The following is a 16,592-nucleotide window of genomic DNA, read 5'->3' as shown; positions in this document are numbered from 1 at the left end:
TCTGTAGTTATTGAAGTTATCACGTGCACCAGATTTATGAATTGGTTTAACTATTGAATTTTTCAGGGAGTCGGGGAAAATGCCTTTTAGAATAGATAGGTTGATCATGCGGCAAAGAGGAGTGCAAAGATAGTCTTCAAGGGTTTGCAATTCCAATACTCCTATACCATCAAATCCAGGAGATTTGTTTTTATCCATTTCATGAACTATTTGTTTAATGTCTTGAATAGTAGCTTGTCTTAGATAAAAGTTGTGATTAGGTGGGATTGAAACAGAGTCATCAAGAATTATTGGACATAAATGGGAAGTATTTCTAATATTTGTTATGAAAGAATCCGCGAAGGCTGAGCAAATTTGGTCTAGATTTGAGAATTTGTGAGAGAAGTCTTTAAGGATTCTACTATCTGAGACGTCAGATGATCGACCTAAAATACCATTTATACACTTACATTTCTTCCTGATATTGTTTTTTGAATCATTGAAGCTTTTTATTATATAAGTTCGTTTAGCAAGTGTGATATCTTTATTGAGTTTGTTCCTATAAACTTGATAATCATTTTTGTACACAGTATTCGTAGGGTTGCTTTTGGAACGTCTGAATAAGATATCTCTTATTTTAAGCTTATTATATAGTTCATATGTCATCCAATTATTTTTAAAATCATTGGAATGATTGGTTTTAATACGAATAATTTTCTCAGATTGTTTTGTTGCACTATCAAAATTTAATTTAATCATTTCATTTACCAAATTGGGAGAGGAAAGTAATTGACAACTATTCCATTCACTTTGTTTTAATAAAGATATACGTTTTTTCTTATCTATGATAGTTTTGAATACTTTTTGGTCATGATTGGGTTTCGATTGTGGGTTGCAATGAATTTTGCAACCAATGATATAATGATCGGAGATCTTTACATTGATGACTCCGGTATGAGCAATAAAAATACTATTTAGACGTAGGAATAAATGATCAATACAAGTTTGAGTGAGCAAACTTTGCCTGAGCTCTTCTCTAGTGACAGCAGAAATACCTTTTTTGCAACCATAAGAAAAAAGCATTGATTCAAATAACTGTACAAATTGATCATTGGATTTAAGAATATCTAGGTTCGCATCACCGATAATGATAAGATTAGCTGTATTATCAACCTCAAGAATTAACTGCTCTAGATCAGTAATGAAATTATCTTTATGAAAACTGTGTGGTCTATACAAACTTATTATATTAATTTACACTTTATACTAAAGTGTATTTACAAATACACCTTAGTACAAGGTGCGGCAGAAAGGATGAACGGTTTTCAAAAAAGTAATATGTCGTTACCTATGCATAAAAAAACATTTATTAATTTACAGAACAATATTCACATTATTTTACAATTTTAGAAAATTAATGTTTGAAAAAAAAAACTGACAGGTGACGGCCGTTTTCAGCAATGCACTTTACAAGCCGCTCTCGGAAGTTGGATTGTACTCTTTCTAACATTGCCCTGCCAATTGTTCGACTTCCTCACGAATTGCTCCCTTTAGTTCTTGAAGTGTACGTGGTTTATGCTGGTAAACACGTGACTTCAGGAAACCCCACAAGAAGTAGTCGCACATGGACAGGTCTGAAGAACGAGGAGGCCAATCAATGTCACCAAACCGAGAAATGATGCGACCACGAAAAACAGCCCGAATTGCTTCCATTGAATTTCTTGCTGTGTGAGCTGTCGCCCCGTCCTGCTGAAACCATATTTGCCGGATAGGAATACGTTTCCTTCTTAATTCAGGAAGGAAGAATTCAGTGAACATCTGTCTAAAACGTTCTGAGGTTACAGTTACAGTGGTCCCGTTGTCGTCTTCAAAAAAGTATGGACCAATAACAAATATACTGCTCACAGCACACCAAACTGTCACCTTGGGACTGTGTAATGGTCTCTCATGCATTAATTTTGGATTTTCATCTGACCAATAACGATAGTTCTGCTGATTAACGGTACCATTCAAATGAAAATGTGCTTCATCTGTCGTAAACAAAATGATGTTTTCATTTTGGTCAAATATGGCCTCCATTTCTCGAGCAAAATTCAGCCGCTTTACATAATCGCCAGGATTCAATTGTTGAACCATGGCCATTTTGTAGGGATGAAATCCTAGATCTTTATGTAAAATACGCCTTACTGACCGATCACTGATGTTCAGTTCAGAAGAATGTCTCCTAGCAGATCGATTAGGACTACGGAGTATGGCTTGCCGAACTCTTTCCACATTTTGTGGAGTGCGTACAGTGCGATGAGCCCCTGGTGGTCGTTTATTAATTACTGTTCCTACTGAACGAAATTATTTTACCCAACGTAAAATGGTGTTACGAGTGGGTACATTTTCATTTCTCGCAAGATTGAAATGACGACGAAACTCGCGCTGAACTGTAATGATACTCTCATTATTACGCACAAAACTGTCGTAAGTAAACACACGATGTTGCACATTCCACGAATCCATGATGCCGATTAAACAATGACTAGAAAAAATGGTATGATCTACCGAACACATGTTCACTTCAGCTGGCCCAATCCGACTACCCAAATCAGAATACTATCTGTTCTAAAAACATCCACCCTTCCTGCCGCACCCAGTATTTTGTTCCAGGGAGTAAAGTAAGCACTTTAAAAAGTAGGTTGAGGAAAAATATTATGTATCTCGCATCATCACGTCTGAACTACTGGACTGATTAACTTGAAATTTTGCATATACGATTCATAACCGAGATTCTTAATCTCGTATTAATTTTAATCTCGTAGATACTTGATCTATTAAAATTCTTCAAGATTTCATCACGTCAAGTTTTAAAACAGACCCTTGCGGAGCACGAGTCACCTGCTTGTTCAATAATTGAATTAAATGAATAACGGAGTCAATTTGAAAAATGATGGTATTAATAATTCATTGAGGATTGAGAAAATGTATATTTTTAGATCTACAAAAATAGTTACATATCATACACTTTTGATTTCAAAAATATACAATAGCAATGCATTAACATATTTTACATGGTAAATACAGAAATTTGTTACAAATTTCAAATATTGATATTGATAAAAAGCCACATCTAAAATTGTGTTCTCATTAATTGAGTACAAATTTAATATAACAGCATCTAAGCTGTTTGCGATAATGTAATTCTAGAGAATATTAAAAAATTGTCCCTGAATGATAATTTATTAATCAGAGCCTGTTTAATTATGAATAGATTAGAAATATATATATATATAGTACTTAGTACATATTCAAAATGCATTGATTGCAAACACTGTGGTTGAAATTTCCAAGCCGTTCAACGAGGTACAAACAAATATATTAAAAGAAAAATACAATAAACAATACGGAAGATGAAAATATTAAAAAGGTGATATGCATGTTTAGAAGAGCTTCAATTATAAAGAAATGAAATCATAAAACGTCAAAGTAACAATCATCAAGTCAAGAGGTTACAAGTGGCTTTGTTTAGAGATAATGAACGTGTCGATGAAATTTATTTAGCTTATTGCAGATACACAACAAATATATATCTCATGAGTCTCAAATGCCTGGATATAAACTGTAATTTCCAAATTCTTTGAGATCTAGTTTTCGGTCAGGAGAGCATGAGTTTGTTGATAAAAATCGATTCAATATTGAATTGAATTAACTGCAATAATTTTCAAACTGACTTCATAATTGTTTGAGCTAGCTAGCAGGCAGAGGTGGTTTTGATTAGCGTGGATATTGGGTACGCACAAGGATCATGAGCACATGTAAAGGATTTGGATCTGTAAAGGATCATGTGCACATTTAAGAATTTGTACACATGTAAGAAGGATCTTTGGAAAATAAGACATCAGCATTTTATTTTTCTATAAGAACTCTGTATCGTATTTCAAATCGGTTTAAAAAGAGGGTTAGTATTCGTTTAGTAATGGAACATAGAAATTACTTGCTTCACTTAACAACAAAAATGTCAACACCAACGAAATATTATTTTACAATATCAATTAGTGTGAGATTAATGCAATCATATCTCTAGTCTTCCGTCTCTATTGCTTTTGCCTCATCATCGAGTTCCACATTTTCCCATAGGCTACTTCAACAATAAAAAGTTTGTGCCATCTCTCTATTTTTTCTGAAGAATCCTTCAGTTATAATTCTGACACTGGTTACATTCTAGTCAAGACGTTTTCAGTTGAATTTCAATGATTGTAGGGAGCACCAATTCATCGGTAATGAATACTGATGTGGTTCCCAAAAAAAAGGTTTCAAATTAACACTTTCCATTTGTTGCTTTCAAGCGAGTCAACAGAGATTGGAAACCTCCAGGACTTTGTAACTTACAAATTAAAATCTAAATTGGCTTGCTTACATGATCTTTATTAAAAGATAATCAACATTTAAAACTAGATAACAAAGTAATATAAATATATATTATTATTATATTCGTATCAACTATGTACAATATCTGAACAAATACAAAAATCGACTGAAAAATATCTACAAGATAAGAAAGTTTAATGAAAACTCACCGATGTTCAGTAGACAAGTACGTAATAAATAGAAACATTTAAAATACGCCGTTCAAAGTTTTATTAGCCTAAAGAATCTAGAATCCATCGTTCCATTGAAAAATCTAAAGACAATATTCTAGATTGAATAAGCACAAAAATGCAAGTAATGGGGACTTGCTTGATGATGAGTGAATTCTCTTATAAGGTTGGTCCTGATTCGTCCACCGAATCCGAAAAGTCCTGAGGTCGGTCATCTACATTCTGACTACTGTCTAATGTCGATGCTAATAACCTCAGATTGTCAACACCACTAAGTAGTTGCCTGCAACAAAACAATCCATTAAATCACATTGCAATTGGAATCAATCAATGTAATATTTACGTAGTTTATTGACAAACAAGCTCAAAACTAAGTTAATTCTAAGAGAAAAGATATCATGGATAAGTATGGATAATTTGAAATAGCAGTAACACACTCATCTTTTTGAACGAAGCTTGATATTTTTTGTTTAGTGTGTACTTCGAATGATTTTAAAATTAGAGAGGAAAAGGTGAAGTAGAATTGATTATGTATAAAAATAGCATCTGCTGAGTAGCGTTCGTTTTTGTCCATAAACTTCTTTAGACATTGTGACAAGTTGTGCATACTTTTCTGAAGCGTAGCACGTGGTTTGAATTTATTGTGTAATAATCTCACTCAGGATTTCAAGTGCACGTGTTTTTATGTATACACCTGCCTTTAGGTAGCCCATAAAAATATAATCAAAAGATGATTCCACTCCACATCTCCACACAACGAAACGAGGCGGCTAGGGAAGGTCTGCCTTCCAAATCCCATGGGTTCTCTTGATGTATGGTATACATCAGTATTCAATGAACAAGTCTTCTAGTAATTAACATTCAAAACTCTTCTAAAGCTACTCATAGACAGGAGAAGTAGAGACCGCCGTTACTGGTGGCCAATGCTGGTCATCACATCACTTTCCATGAATTTCCAGTAGACAGATTTTTTCTTTTGTAAATATAGGTGGATAGTGAATCAATGACAAGTATTGAATGCAAGAAACTTCTCATTTTTACATTCCTCTCTATAACCTCTTAAGGCTGTGCAAAAGGCCTAAAAACCTTTTACTGATATTTTTCAAAGATTTTCGATTTGTATACTATCAAGCTATCAAAGTAAAAATGTTTCCTCAAGTTTTTTTTAACATCATTACTTTTTGTGATATGAGCGTCTAAAGCTCAAATTTTTGGCACAGGTCATTTAAAATTCGGTAAGAGATAATAAATTCATGGAATTTTGAGGATAAATCCTTCATGGTATTGTTTGAAATGATTGAATGAGATTTAAATTTTCTGAAAATATACATTTTTGGGAAAGTTATTCCATTTACAAAAAGATGACCGAAAATGACTGTTAGTTGAGTTATTTTTGATAGCTATACAAAACAAAAAACGTGAACAAATATTACCAGTAGTACGGAGATGAAAATTTTGAAAGTCCTAGTTTTAACATTTTATTTGTTTTAATAATTTTATTTTCAATTCCTTTTTTGGATAAGTTTTATGCCTCATATTATTTGATGTCAACTATTTGTAAAGGCTTAAAAACAAAAAGTTTTTTTTAAAGTGAATTTTTCATGAAGAAATTTTAAAGACAAGTCTAAGAATATTTTCTAACCTCAAAATGTTTTATGGAGATGGGAAGTAGGTATTGATGTTTTTCAACGTTTCTGCCTTGTGTTTTAAAGTACTGTTTTTGATTTTAATGTGAGTAATTGTACATTAGATATTGAGTGGATTTTGAAATCAATTTGAAGCTAATTTTTTGCAAGCCGGACACATTCCAGTAATGTCTCCCGGCTACATAGGCCAAAGTCCTTTTCAGGGCAATCCAGATAGTTACTTAGAATAGCACAACTTAATATTGAGGGCATGACAAGAGCTAAAGGAGAAATTTGTGGAAAAATGAGTGAAGATCTCAAAATTGACATTATACTGATTCAAGAAACATATGTAGCAGCGAATATGGATAACAAGCTGAAGATTCCTGGCTATACACTTGTTAACAGTTTAAATCATGATAAGAATGGAATTGCCACATTTGTTAGATCGAATATTGCTTCTCATTGTATTGGTTCAAATGGAAATAGTCATGCCATAGGCACAGCATACGGAGGACTGAGTATATTCAATGTGTACAAACCCCCTGGGGAAGAATGGGAGAACCCTGCCCTCCCTCATGCTGCACATCCGTGCATATATGCTGGCGATTTCAACTCTCATAGCCCTTTGTGGGGCTACAAAACAGAAAACAGGGATGGTGAGAGTCTGATTCGATGGGCTGAAGTAAATGATTGTCACTTGGAATATGATGCTAAACAAGGCTATCATTTTCATTCTGCCAGATGGGGAACTTCTACCACTCCAGATCTGTGCTTTGTGTCATATAATAGGGAAGGTAGACCTTTGCATGTGACAAGATCAGTTGAATCAAGATTCCCTAGAAGTCAACATAGTATGGTGGTTTTAGAGATTGGCATGAGGTTGCCATGTGTTCAAAATCCTGAACTTCCAAGGTGGAATCTCCGTAAGGCAGTTTGGGCAAAGTTTACTGAAGAAGTGGAAAAAACAGTATCCAGAATCCCTATCAACATACCAAACTATGGAAGGTTCAGTAGACTGCTCTTCATGGCTGCAAGAGATCTATCCCAAGAGGCCATAGAAAGAATTATGTCCCATGTTGGAATGCAGAATGTGATGGTTTACTAGCTGAATATAGAGTTTCACCAACTGATGAGCTGGCCAATAGCCTGATAAAAAATTTGGATGAAGGAAGACGCAATCGTTGGATGGAAGCCATGCAGAGTCTTGATTTCACTCACTCCAACAGAAAATCCTCCCCGTTACCTAGGAGTCAGACTTGACAGATCCCTCACATATCGACAACATCTGAAGGGGTTGAGAGATAAACTGAAGACAAGGCTAAATATCATCAGCAAACTTGCGGGAACATCCTGGGGTTGTGACATGAATGCCCTTCGAACATCAAGTCTTGTACAGTACAGGGGAGTACTGCTCTTCTGTCTGGGCACGCAGCAGACATGTTGAGGAAATTGATACAGTTTTCAATGAAACTATGAGGAAGATTAGTGGGACATTGAGACCAACAGAGACTGAATGGTTGCCTGTGCTTAGTAACATCATGCCTCCAGCTCTCAGAAGGTTGGAGAAGAAGAACAAGTTCATTTCCCAGTTGCAACACATTCATGAGGATCTCCCAGTTTCTAGAGATTTGGCTAACCCTCCACCAAGGCGCCTCAAGTCAAGAAGATACTTGAGACTAGATGAGCAGGGGGAAATGAGAAGTGCGAGGGAGTTATGGAGACTGAGATGGTTGCAGGAAGAGGTCAGGAACAAAGGCCTTGTGGATGACCCTAATGACATTGTTCCTGGCACCCAGCTGAGACGTAGAGAGTGGTGTGGCCTAAACCGGTTCAGGACGCAGGTGGGAAGGTGTGCTGAGCTGATGACAGCATGGGGATACACCTCTGATCCTCTGTGCCAATGTGGACAAATTCAATCAATGAATCACCTAATATCTGAGTGTCCACAACACTCCTATCATGGAGGGCTGACACAAGTTCATGATGCTGGAGAAGAGGCATGTCAGTGGCTCCACAACTTACTAGATTCCATTAGTATTTAACATATTAAGTGTAAAATCATGTTTTTTTCTAACTTTGGCCTATGAATTCACACATATATATATATATATATATAATATATATATATATATATATATATATATATATATATATATATATATATATATATCAGTAGATTTTTTTCTACCCTGTTGCACAGCCTTAAATAACAGATGAGCGGGAGAGATTAACAAGTTTGTGATTATGATGATTTTTACAGATTCAACTAATTATTATTCATCAATAAAATTCTACACATTTAAGGATTGGAAGTAAAGAATAATCTTTTCCTACAGTTACGTTGAAAAGTGGCCATTGCTGCACTGATTACAGAACGCAAAGAATCACTTTTCCGCTCTAGTGCGGGAAAAATTTTTCTGCACTCCAGATTTGCAACATGGCAACGCAAAATACTTAGTAGGTTATATGGAGCAACAGTGCAGCAAAATCAAAATGAAGTTGGTAACAGTGACTGCTGTGGCTGCTATAGTGAGCAGAGGTGCAACGAAGCAGAACGCGCAAATTATTAATTAGATATTATAACCAAGGACAACATTTTTATTCAATTTGACAATAAATTAAGGTTTTTATCAATAATAAAATTACACAGAAAAACATTTGATGCATTTCAGGCAATTTTACCCATAATTAACCACTTTTCATACATATTCAATGGTAACTGTAGGAAAAACTTAATGTGAAATACGTGCGCAAAGTTCCTCTGCTGCACTCAACAAACCATTCCGCCCCCGAGCCGTTTCTTTCGGTGCAGCAAACTGACACTTTGCGCACTAGTTGCACAAATAACTATTTCAATGCAGTTCATAGAGTCTAGAGTGGTGAATGAGAGATTATAGATACCTCAATAATAGTTCGGCACTGCTGGCCGCTGTCCTGAGTTCGCGCGAAAGTCCGGCGTTGAAGGGCCTGCTATCGCTGCTGCTACACGCTCCAGCTGCCTCCGATCCCGAACTGCTTCTCAACTTCAAAATCTCCAGCTGTAAAACACATAATTATCAAATAACTATAAAATAGTAAAGAAATAAAGATGGAGAATTCATTTTTCATCCACATTTCTTCGATAACTCGGGAATATTCAGAGCAAAACAGTTTCAGAATACTTTAACTATAACCTCAAAGGAGATAGATAGGTGTAGATGAGTAGATAGATACATAGATAAAGATAAGTGAAGCTGCGTGATACATAGATACAAATACGTAAAGCTGCTTACAGACTTATGCGATGCGAACACTCTTTATCAGCTGATGCTATGACTATAATATCTGTATCTCACTGCATCTGTGCCGATACAGCGATACATATATAATCAGCGTATGAAGAGCACAAGGGGGAGTTCAAGACGCATAAGTCTGTACGTAGCTTTACAGCTTATCAGTTAATTTTGTTTGATCTATATTTTAAATCTATTACTATACTCTGTACAGAATTACTTCAGACTTGGGATGGACATGCGCAGGAGAGAAAGCATATAACGGGAGGGATACAGAGGCGCGATGTTGCCGTTTTGAAGCGGCCAGCGATCTCCAACTTCTAGTGACTGTTCATGTGCTCATGCTACATATGCGAAGTTTCCTGTCTGAAAGCAGTCCGACGACTGACAAATTGGCAACTACACTTCTACCTATAACTCTATTAATCACTGTAATTGGCTGGTCTCCCTCCACTTCTCTGCGCTGCATATTCCTCAAAGTCTGAAGTAAATTTGTACGGACTATAAAAGATATACTTGATTAAAGACTTATTTTTGTACAAGGCTTATAAAAATGTATTACTTCTAGTTTGTTCTTCTACAGCAGACTTGGATAATTTTTCTTTATCATCAACTATAGTGCGGCCACTATAAGAAGCGTCCCGGGAATATAGATATTTATAATCTAATATAATGAAGCAAAAACAGCCCAGTTCCTCCTTTTGCAATGACGGGGACATGAATAGGGTGAAGTTTTTATTCTTCAGCTGAAATTTGGGAGAAAAAAAACCGCAAGCCAAACCCTTGAGTCTTGTGCCGCTTCTTACAGCTGCGCAACTAGAGCTTAGATTACGCAACGACTTCTACTCCAAATCGTTAAATAACACCATACAATTAAAATAATGGAAAATGAAGCAAATCATCGCCAGTAAAATATGTGAAGGGAAATTCAAAAAGATAAGATGGATTGAATATAATTTTGATTCATCTTACCCTCAGCATTTTCACTTCCTTCTCCAGCATTTCTGCCTTGTCCTCTGCATTGGTTGCTCTTCTCTGCAAACAATCAATTTAATCAATCCTTATAAATTTGAAGCAGTAAGAAGATTGTTATCTGTACAGTTTAACTGCATTAAAGGTGAAGCAATGAATAAATCACTAAATATAATTACATAGCTCTCAAGAAGTCTCAGGAAGTCTAATCGTGAGCTATGGCGGAAAAATACTAATATTCATAAGGAAAAATATGAAAATATATAGAAAAAAATTGTACTATAACAAAATATTGAATAAAACATGTTGAGATGATAGAATAAAAGGAATAGATTAGTAAAATGTAAAAAAAGCAATTCTATCAAGAATTTAATACGAAACTACTACAAAATCAATGGCATCTACTGTCAAACCATTGATAGGACAGTAGAATCAACCACAAACAAAATAATATAAAATTAATCATAGGATATCTAAACAATGAAAATTAACTGAAACTTACCCTCGTTCTCTTCAAATTTTCTTCTATTTGAGCAATCATCCCTTCTAAGCCTGTTTCATGTTCTGTACTGCGTATTGTCATCAATTCCCGTTCTAAAGAATCATTCCTGAAACGTCACAAGACGACTAATTCAATAATTATTTTGAGACATAACGTATCATAAAGCATTGATAAATTTTCTTAATGAAATAAGGAATGGAATTTATGGTTGCAGATTATGTTTTACAAAATATTCTTCTTTAGTCCGAAAGGATTGAAGTTACATAAAGATAGCCTTGAACATGTTCAAGTTAGTATAATTTAAAACAAAGAGAAAACTCAATTATGATTTAATATAGCCTAATATACTGTATAAAATAAATTGCCTATCACGAAATCGGTAATCAGTAGGAGGATTCAAAATAAACAAAATATTGATTTATTAATGTTCATTATAATTCATCAAAATTCGGGAGAGAGACAGTTTTGGGATAATATGCCTGTTGATCTCTCCCAATCATATTATTGTATATTAAGATTTGTGATAGTCAATATAAATAATTCACAAAATTGTGAAGATGATTCTACCTTCTAATTTGTTCATTGAGCTGTCTTCTTGCATTGTCCAGTTCTCTTCTTAGTCTCTCATTTTCCATTTGTATCTGAAAAGAATAAGTTTCAAAAGTTGACGATACTAGAAAAATCTATGTTTTAAGTTATAACAATTATTAAGTAATTCTCAATAAAAAATGTCTGTAATGAATCTAAAAGATTCTAACAAGACCCAATCTGTGATGGACCTCAATCATGTCTCCTTCAAGTACTGAAAGAGAACACAGGAACACAGAATTTTCAAAATCGATTACATTCTCTGAAGATTTTTTACAAAATGAAATAAACTTTTTATAAATTGATCCATTGTAAATAGTAAACCTTTGGGGAAAAAGAGAGTGAAGAGAAGGAAAACTGCTGACAACCAATGCTTTTCACAACATACACTTTCATTATCATTACACGTCATCTTCCATCAATTTCCATTTACCAAACATCTTTCTAAATAAAAATTGATAGAATATGATGTGATGAAAAGCACGGGCTGCCATTAATTTGCTGTCTCTACTTTCCCCATCTATAAGCAGTTTTACTATTTAAAAATTGTATACAAAATTTTCTTTTACGAAATTAACCCACATGTAAATTTGCTTAATGTTACGGCCTCGTGACTGTCATTAGTAGAAAGGCATAGAAAGAATAGAAGCATTTGCTAAATGAAGAAGGATGAAATGTGTTGAGAAAACGGAAGATGATAACTGACCCTTGGCGACGGCAGATCACTGGGAAGAGGCGCGGGAGGACTGTTGTTGTCAGAGTTGGGTTGACTGGAGTCATTGCGCCTCTCGCTGTGAATGGGTCCATCCGAGAGGAAGTCAGGCAGGCTCTTAGAGGCGCCGACCTCAGCCGACGCCGATGGCAGGTCGAACGGAAGCGTCGCGGGCAAGTCCAGTGGTCTGGCGGCGCTCTCACTGCTCCTGGTCCGCTGGTTTAAAGTCAGATCAAACGGTAAATCACCTTGACGCCCGCCGCTGCTATTACTGCTGCTGTTCCACTGCTCATTACTCGACCTCAATCACATCATACAAATTCAAGTTAGCTATTAATTGAGATGGAACTGAAGAGGGAAAATACATAGTTCTAGCAAATGATGATAAAATTAGCTCAGTCAACGAAATAAAGAGATGTTACGTTTCTATTTGTTTCATATTGGATCTGCCTGCAAGTGATGCCTCCTAGTTGAAAAAAGATATTTAGAATAGTCAGTAATCGAGATGACTCCTAGTTGATAGAATGCTGTATTAAATGTGCATAGTATGTATTAAATTTAGCTTCCCATGTACAGGTTTGATTACTTAGAAATTCAAACCAAGCATTGCATTATCATTCTTTTTGTGTATGTTGAATGCTATAGCCTGTGTAAACCTTAGTTTGCAGCAAGGGGCTTTATGGCCGATGTTATTATTTTTTCAAGATTTCAATTTATTTATTTCAAAATAAAATTGAAAAAAAACAGTTTATATAAATATTTTAATCCCTCTAGTTAATAGCTATTTTTTTTAATATAATTTTAATGTCATCATCATCCACGGCTCTACAATCCAAAACGGATCTTGGCCTCCTCCAGCAATCGCCTCCATTTTACTCTGTCCATGGCAGCTCGTCTCCAATTTCTTACACCAAGCCTCCTTGCATCTTCAGTGACTGAGTCCATCCATCTCAGTCTTGGTCGACCAGGGCGTCTTCTTCCTTCCATGTTGTAATTCATGATTCTTTTAGGCGGATATGAGTCATCAGCTCTTTCAACATGGTCTGCCCACCTGAGTCTCCCTACTCTGATAAAAGCCAGTGCATTGGTGTGGCCGTACATATCATACAGATCCCTATTCTTTCTTCTGTGCTACACTCCATCAATTTGCACACCACCAAAAATTCGGCGTAGAACCTTTCATTCGAAAACGTTGATCATATTCTCATCCAGTTTTGTTAATGTCCATGCCTCACTGGGATAGGTCAGTACAGGCAGAATCAGTGAGCGATAGATTCTTATCTTTGTTTCTCGGCTCAAATTCCTTGATCTTAAGTGTTTGGCGAAGTATGTCTTATTTGCAAGTAGGATTCTTCGCCTGATCTCATGTGTTGTTTCAAAAATTTTAATGTAACAATAGCAAACTGTAGCAGTTTTCATGCTCATTCTATAAAATAGGCTCAAGCTCTTTCTCTCACAACAATTAGCTAACAGGCTCTCTGGATTCTGTGAAATCTAGCTGCACTGCACTCCTTAAGAACAATCCTGCAATCTAAGGTTTGCAGAGCCTAGTGTTAGTATTAGATTCTTATTCAAAGCATACACGGTTCATAAGCAGAACCATATCAAACCGATCATGACTTTTCAGTGTTATGAATTCGTCCAGATCTGGAGATACGTAATGCTTTACATTATTCTCTGTCATCTTTTTTGCTTGTTACTTCCACTGAATTATAAACATTTGTACTGTTTATAAAACTTTATATAAATTTGTATTGTAGCCTATATATCTTACTAAAAATGTTTATATTTTTATATTTGAAATATCCTACTACACCGAAAATAGATAGATAGACCTGGAATGATGTGAATTGCTAGATTTTGGATTTCTGTCTTTATTTCTTCTTGATATTAATTAACTTCTACTTGAAACAAAAAATATCAAAAAGCAATTCGTTCCCTTAATGCTGTGAGTTGTTGGTACACAGCTCTCACGAATTCTCAGCTTTTACGCTGAATATATCCATCTTTAAAATCATCCTTGGTCAAAAAGAGCATTTACTCGATTGGTCTAGCCTCATCTACGTATGGTTGTGATCACGATTTACTAATATTCATATTTGTAAAAAACTCATGTCAAGTCCAAGTTACCCTTAACAGTAACTGCCAATGCCATTCATAGAACGACCACAGCTCAATGAGCCGAACAAATATAAGCGAATGAATAGGTAATATATGTTCAATTTGGTGGAATGAGATTTATATTAGACTCTATTGATAATATTATTTTGAAAAACATTTCCAGTAATCAATTCACATAAATAAGATTCACTCACGCATTAACAGGTGCGAAATCAGGAAAGTTATCAAGGTCAACGGCTAGTTGACAGGAGGAGTTATGACCAGAGTTTTGAAGATAGCACTGCTCTATGACAAGATGGTCTTGCACAAAATCGGGAAGACCGGAAGTGAGTTCCGGATTGAGCCTGGGTGCCGGAACAGGACTGGTGGCAGCTGAGCTGGCTGAGCCGGAACTCTGACCCAAAGGCTGGCTGAACACTTTGGGCCGGGCTCCTCCCGACGAGCAACCAACATCACGGTTCAAAAAGTGCTTGAACGAGAATGGGTTGTCTTCCCGTCGAGACGGGATCTCACTACTGCTACCTAAAACACAATCAAATTTATGTGCAAATATTAATAATGTTGAAAAGTGTATTATTTTGTACCTATAACCAAAAATACATTGAATCTAATAATTAAACAATAATATTCATGTGGAAAATTATTGTATTTTCAAACCCACATTTTGCAGCAGAGTAAGTAAGCTAGTGTAAATAAAAAATGTTGAAATCATTTCACAATTCAAAGAAAAATACTGAAATGGAGATAATAGGTAGGGTACTCAATGCACCTTGTCTACTGACAAGGATAATGGAGGGAATGGTTGAGGGAAGGAATATGAGAGGAAGACCTAGGCTGGAGTATATGAAACAATTGCTACGGGATGTGAGATGTGGATCATACTACGAGCTGAAGCGGAAAGCGGACGACAGAAAAGCATGGAGAGCTGCTGCCAACCAGCCCTACGGCTGTTAACCCAAGAGAGAGAGACTCAATGCAGGATATCAACTAAGTCTATGCGCCGACAGAGAGTAGTCAGGCGTTTTGAGAGCAAAAGGGCAGTGGTCAAATAAAAATGTTGTAGGTAATAAAAGATACTGTCATCAGATATAGAGTCTGTATCTGTAGCTTTAGTATAAACGTCTTTCTCTCGTAGCAACTAACTGAATTTTCTTTTTAGTTTTAGGTACTATCGCTATCGCGTTCTATGAATTTTAATTAAGTAAGGGCTGCCCGTTAGAGGGTTCTCATTGACTAATATGTGGTCTGACCGTTGGTAGTACATGCTGTAAGGTATCAAGGTATTACTACAGACGTGTAGCACAAAACGACTGACCGCTTTTTGTCTGCGCATATCCCAAGTTGCTATAACCTTACATTCACTATCCCTACAAAATGATAATGCTACCGTACGTTGGCTCAATTTGGTAACAAAATTAAAACAGGGCATTGATTATCATAGTTTTATAATTTGATAAATATTAATTCAGCTTAAAATTTAATCGATGGATAAGTTATAATTCTTGAATGATAATGAATAATTCTTTGTTTTTTGTGGGGTTTCAATGAAGCAAAATTCATAGAGATCAGATTCTTGATAGAAATAAACCCAGAATTGAATAACATTGAGAAACAAATCAATGCCTGATAAAATAAACTTGTTTTTATAAAAATAATGAGTTGATAATATAGTTTTAGAGACAAATTTTTGATCAACCATGAATAATTTTTATAAGAAAGATTCTTATGTAAACAAACTACCAAATCGTTGAATACATGAGATTCGTTCTAATTTTTTCGACAATTTCTCCAGCTAGTGAAATACCAGTTCAAAAAACATAAATTTAAAATAGTATAAAGCTTAATTGGTATTATCCATAAAAGTATACGAAGAAATAAACTTGACCAACTAACCTGCAGGTGAACATTCTGACACTTGTTTTCTACCTATCATTTTCCGACTAGATGAACCTAATCCTATATCTGGTCTAGGATTAGCACCCTCACTTTCACTGTCTGAATCTTCTAAACTACTTCTATTCTTTCTATTTCTATAATATTTCTTTTCGCCGTTACCATCATCATTGCTTTCCGCCATACCTAAATTCTAAAGTGAAACAAGACAGAAGGCAGAAGACGGAAGACGCACACAGACAAACGCAAATTCTCATTCAGTTCAAAATTCAAACACAGCTGATTGTAAACATCACAGCTGATACCCTCAGGTGAAGCGGGAAGTTCAAACTGAGATTTGAT

General features: G+C 35.5%; 1 protein-coding gene across 1 annotated transcript; it reads right to left on the bottom strand.

Moving 5' to 3' along the window:
- Positions 1-3,029: 3,029 nt before the first annotated feature.
- On the bottom strand, positions 3,030-16,509 carry LOC111054014. The gene is made up of 8 exons (XM_022340972.2): positions 16,251-16,509; positions 14,552-14,879; positions 12,231-12,537; positions 11,504-11,577; positions 10,937-11,042; positions 10,435-10,497; positions 9,092-9,228; positions 3,030-4,845 (listed from the first exon to the last, which is right to left on the bottom strand). The coding sequence occupies exons 1-8, from the start codon at positions 16,432-16,434 to the stop codon at positions 4,722-4,724; spliced, it is 1,323 nt and encodes a 440-aa protein (XP_022196664.2). The 5' UTR covers positions 16,435-16,509; the 3' UTR covers positions 3,030-4,721.
- Between the last annotated feature and the right edge of the window lie 83 nt (positions 16,510-16,592).

This window comes from Nilaparvata lugens, chromosome 5, assembly GCF_014356525.2.
Source record: "Nilaparvata lugens isolate BPH chromosome 5, ASM1435652v1, whole genome shotgun sequence".
In the NCBI taxonomy this organism is placed as follows: domain Eukaryota; kingdom Metazoa; phylum Arthropoda; class Insecta; order Hemiptera; family Delphacidae; genus Nilaparvata; species Nilaparvata lugens.
The sequence above is the reverse complement of the archived record's forward strand: the minus strand, read 5'-3'. Positions and strand labels throughout refer to the sequence as shown.

Coding starts and splice junctions, on each gene's coding strand:
- LOC111054014 (XM_022340972.2), bottom strand. CDS start 16,434: ATGGCGGAAAGCAATGATGATGGTAACGGCGAAAAGAAATATTATAGA. Junction 11,578..12,230: donor GTGATCTGCCGTCGCCAAGG/GTCAGTTATCAT, acceptor TATTCTTTTCAG/ATACAAATGGAAAATGAGAG. Junction 11,043..11,503: donor CTCAATGAACAAATTAGAAG/GTAGAATCATCT, acceptor GTGACGTTTCAG/GAATGATTCTTTAGAACGGG.